The following is a 2,663-nucleotide window of genomic DNA, read 5'->3' as shown; positions in this document are numbered from 1 at the left end:
GGGAAGGGCCCGGGGACTGCGGCCCGGGGCTGCTCACCTCGCTCCGCTCTCGCAGGTGCTGGAGTACAACGCACCGGGAGGGAAATGCAACCGGGGGCTGACGGTGGTGGCCGCGTTCCGGCGGCTGGCGGGCCCCGCACAGCTGGACCCGGAGAGCCTCCGCTGCGCCCTGGCCGTGGGCTGGTGCATCGAGCTGGTGAGAAACGGGACCCTGGGGATGGGACCCCCGGCGGATCCCCCATCCCTAATTCAGCCTCTTGCAGTTCCAAGCCTTTTTCCTGGTGGCTGACGACATCATGGACGCGTCCCTGACCCGCCGGGGGCAGCTCTGCTGGTACAAGAAGGTGAGAGCATTCAGGAAGCCCCTGTTCACCTGGGGTGTCCCCCAGGAGTCAGGAGGCTTTGTGACACCTCCCTGCCTTCCTGCTGCAGGAGGGGATCGGGCTGGATGCCATCAATGATGCTTTTCTCCTGGAGTCCTCGGTGTACCAGCTGCTGAAGAGGTACTGTGGGCAGCAGCCCTACTACCTGCACCTGCTGGAGCTCTTCCTGCAGGTGAGCCCATCTCCCAAAACCCTTCCCGATTTCCTGTGGTCTGGGCCCTTTCTGATGTTTGACAGCACGTGGATTTCAGTGTTCCTTGAATTCCTGGGCATCCTGCTGGACACGCCCTTCCTGTGGACTCAAAGTGGAGCTGAAACAGGGCTTGGGGGCTCCTCTGTGGTGTTGGGACTTTCCTGGAGGACTGTGTGAATAAACCATGGAATCACAGACTGGTTTGGGTTGGAAGGAACCTTAAAGATCATCTTGTTCTACCCTCCCTGCCGTGGGCAGGGACAACTTCCACTATCCCAGAATGTTCCAAGCCCTGTCCAAACTGATCTTGGACAATTCCAGGAATTCAGGACAACCACAGCTTCTCTGGGCACCCTGTGCCATGGCATCCCCACCCTCACAGGGAACAATTTCCTTCTCATGTCTCATCTAAATCTCTCCTCTTCCAGTGTAAAACCATCACCCTTTTTCTTGTTACTTCTGCCCATGCAAAACATCCTCCTCCCTCTTGTTTATAAGCCCCTTAAGTGCTGGAAGGCTGCAATGAGGCCACAATCCTTTCTTTCCTCTCCAGACAGGCTACCAGACCGAGCTGGGGCAGACGCTGGACCTCATCACTGCTCCCATTTCCCAGGTGGATCTGAGCCGGTTCAGCGAGCAGCGGTACGGAGGGAAGGGGCAGAGCTCGGTCCCTGGGGCTGCTTTTTGGGGAGCTGCTGCTGCTCCCTTCTGTCCCTGACTGCAGAGGGTGGGAGAGCTCAAGCCTGGTTCCTCTGGCGCAGGTACAAGGCGATTGTGAAGTACAAGACAGCATTTTACTCCTTCTATCTGCCCGTGGCTGCAGCCATGTACATGGTGAGTCTGGTGGGAACAGCTCAGGAGGGGCCTCACCCTCATGTGAGGCTGTGCAGGTCCTGGAAAAATCTATCTTTATTATTTTTTCCTTCCCCTCAGGCAGGTATTAATGATAAGAAGGAGCACGAGAACGCCAAAGCCATCATGCTGGAGATGGGAGAGTTCTTTCAGATCCAGGTAGGAGGTGGCTCTGCTCCCTTGGTGCTTGTCAGGGGCTGGCTGTGGCACTCAGGTGTTCCCATTGTCACACAGGACGATTACCTGGACTGTTATGGGGACCCAGCAGTGACAGGGAAGGTTGGCACTGACATCCAGGACAACAAGTGCAGCTGGCTGGTGGTGGAGTGTCTGCGCCGGGTCACACCAGAACAGAGACAGATCCTGGAGGTAAAGGCTGGGATCACACAGCTGGGAGAGGGAATGGAGAGCCAGAATGTGCACCTGTAGTGCCAGAATGTACACCTGGAGAGCCAGAATGTACACCTGGGAGAGCCAGAATGTACACCTGGAGAGCCAGAATTTACACCTGTAGTGCCAGAATGCACACCTGCAGTGCCAGAATGCACACCTGCAGTGCCACAATGTACACCTGGAGAGCCAGAATTTACACCTGTAGTGCCAGAATGCACATCTGCAGTGTACAGTGTTCAGTCCCAGGCTGTTACCTGGCTGGGAGGAGGGGGCTGAGCACTACTGGGGGGCAGCACAGAGAACAAAGCTCGTGCCCCATCCTGACGGAGCAGCAGCAGCCGTGAGCTGTGATGGGACCTGACACTCCCGGGTTTTCTCAGGAGAACTACGGCCAGAAGGAGCCCGAGAAGGTGGCAAAGGTGAAGGAGCTCTACAATGCTCTGGGCATGGAGGCGGCTTTCCGGGAGTACGAGGAGAGCAGCTACCGGCGGCTGCAGGAGCTGATTGGGAAGCACGCCCAGCACCTGCCCCAGGACATCTTCCTGGACCTCGCACAGAAGATCTACAAGCGGCAGAAGTGATGGAGGAGCCTGGGCTCAGTCATTTACTGGCTGTGGCCGCTCCCCGCTCTGGGAGGGGCCGCGGGCGGGTTGTAGAAGGTGCGCTGGGACGGTCGGGGGGGTTCAGCGCTCTCCCCCTCGGCCGTGTGTCAATAAACATAAGTTATTGTAGCTGCGTGGTGCCCGGTGTTGTCTGGGGACAGGGCTGGATGGCGGGGAGGGGGATGCTGGCACCCGCCGTGCTCCCCGGGGTTGGGGGGATGCCCGGAGCACCGCCCCCGC

General features: G+C 58.5%; 1 protein-coding gene across 1 annotated transcript; it reads left to right on the top strand.

Annotated features, from left to right (window-relative positions):
• Window positions 1-39: 39 nt before the first annotated feature.
• On the top strand, window positions 40-2,552 carry FDPS (farnesyl diphosphate synthase). The gene is made up of 8 exons (XM_033519758.1): window positions 40-196; window positions 264-344; window positions 433-555; window positions 1,130-1,218; window positions 1,338-1,410; window positions 1,510-1,587; window positions 1,663-1,797; window positions 2,202-2,552. The coding sequence occupies exons 2-8, from the start codon at window positions 297-299 to the stop codon at window positions 2,400-2,402; spliced, it is 747 nt and encodes a 248-aa protein (XP_033375649.1). The 5' UTR covers window positions 40-196; window positions 264-296; the 3' UTR covers window positions 2,403-2,552.
• The last annotated feature ends 111 nt before the right edge of the window (window positions 2,553-2,663 follow it).

This window comes from Parus major, chromosome 25LG1 (assembly GCF_001522545.3).
Source record: "Parus major isolate Abel chromosome 25LG1, Parus_major1.1, whole genome shotgun sequence".
Taxonomy (NCBI): Eukaryota; Metazoa; Chordata; class Aves; order Passeriformes; family Paridae; genus Parus; species Parus major.
Note: the sequence above shows the minus strand (reverse complement) of the source record. Positions and strands in the feature narration are given on the sequence as shown.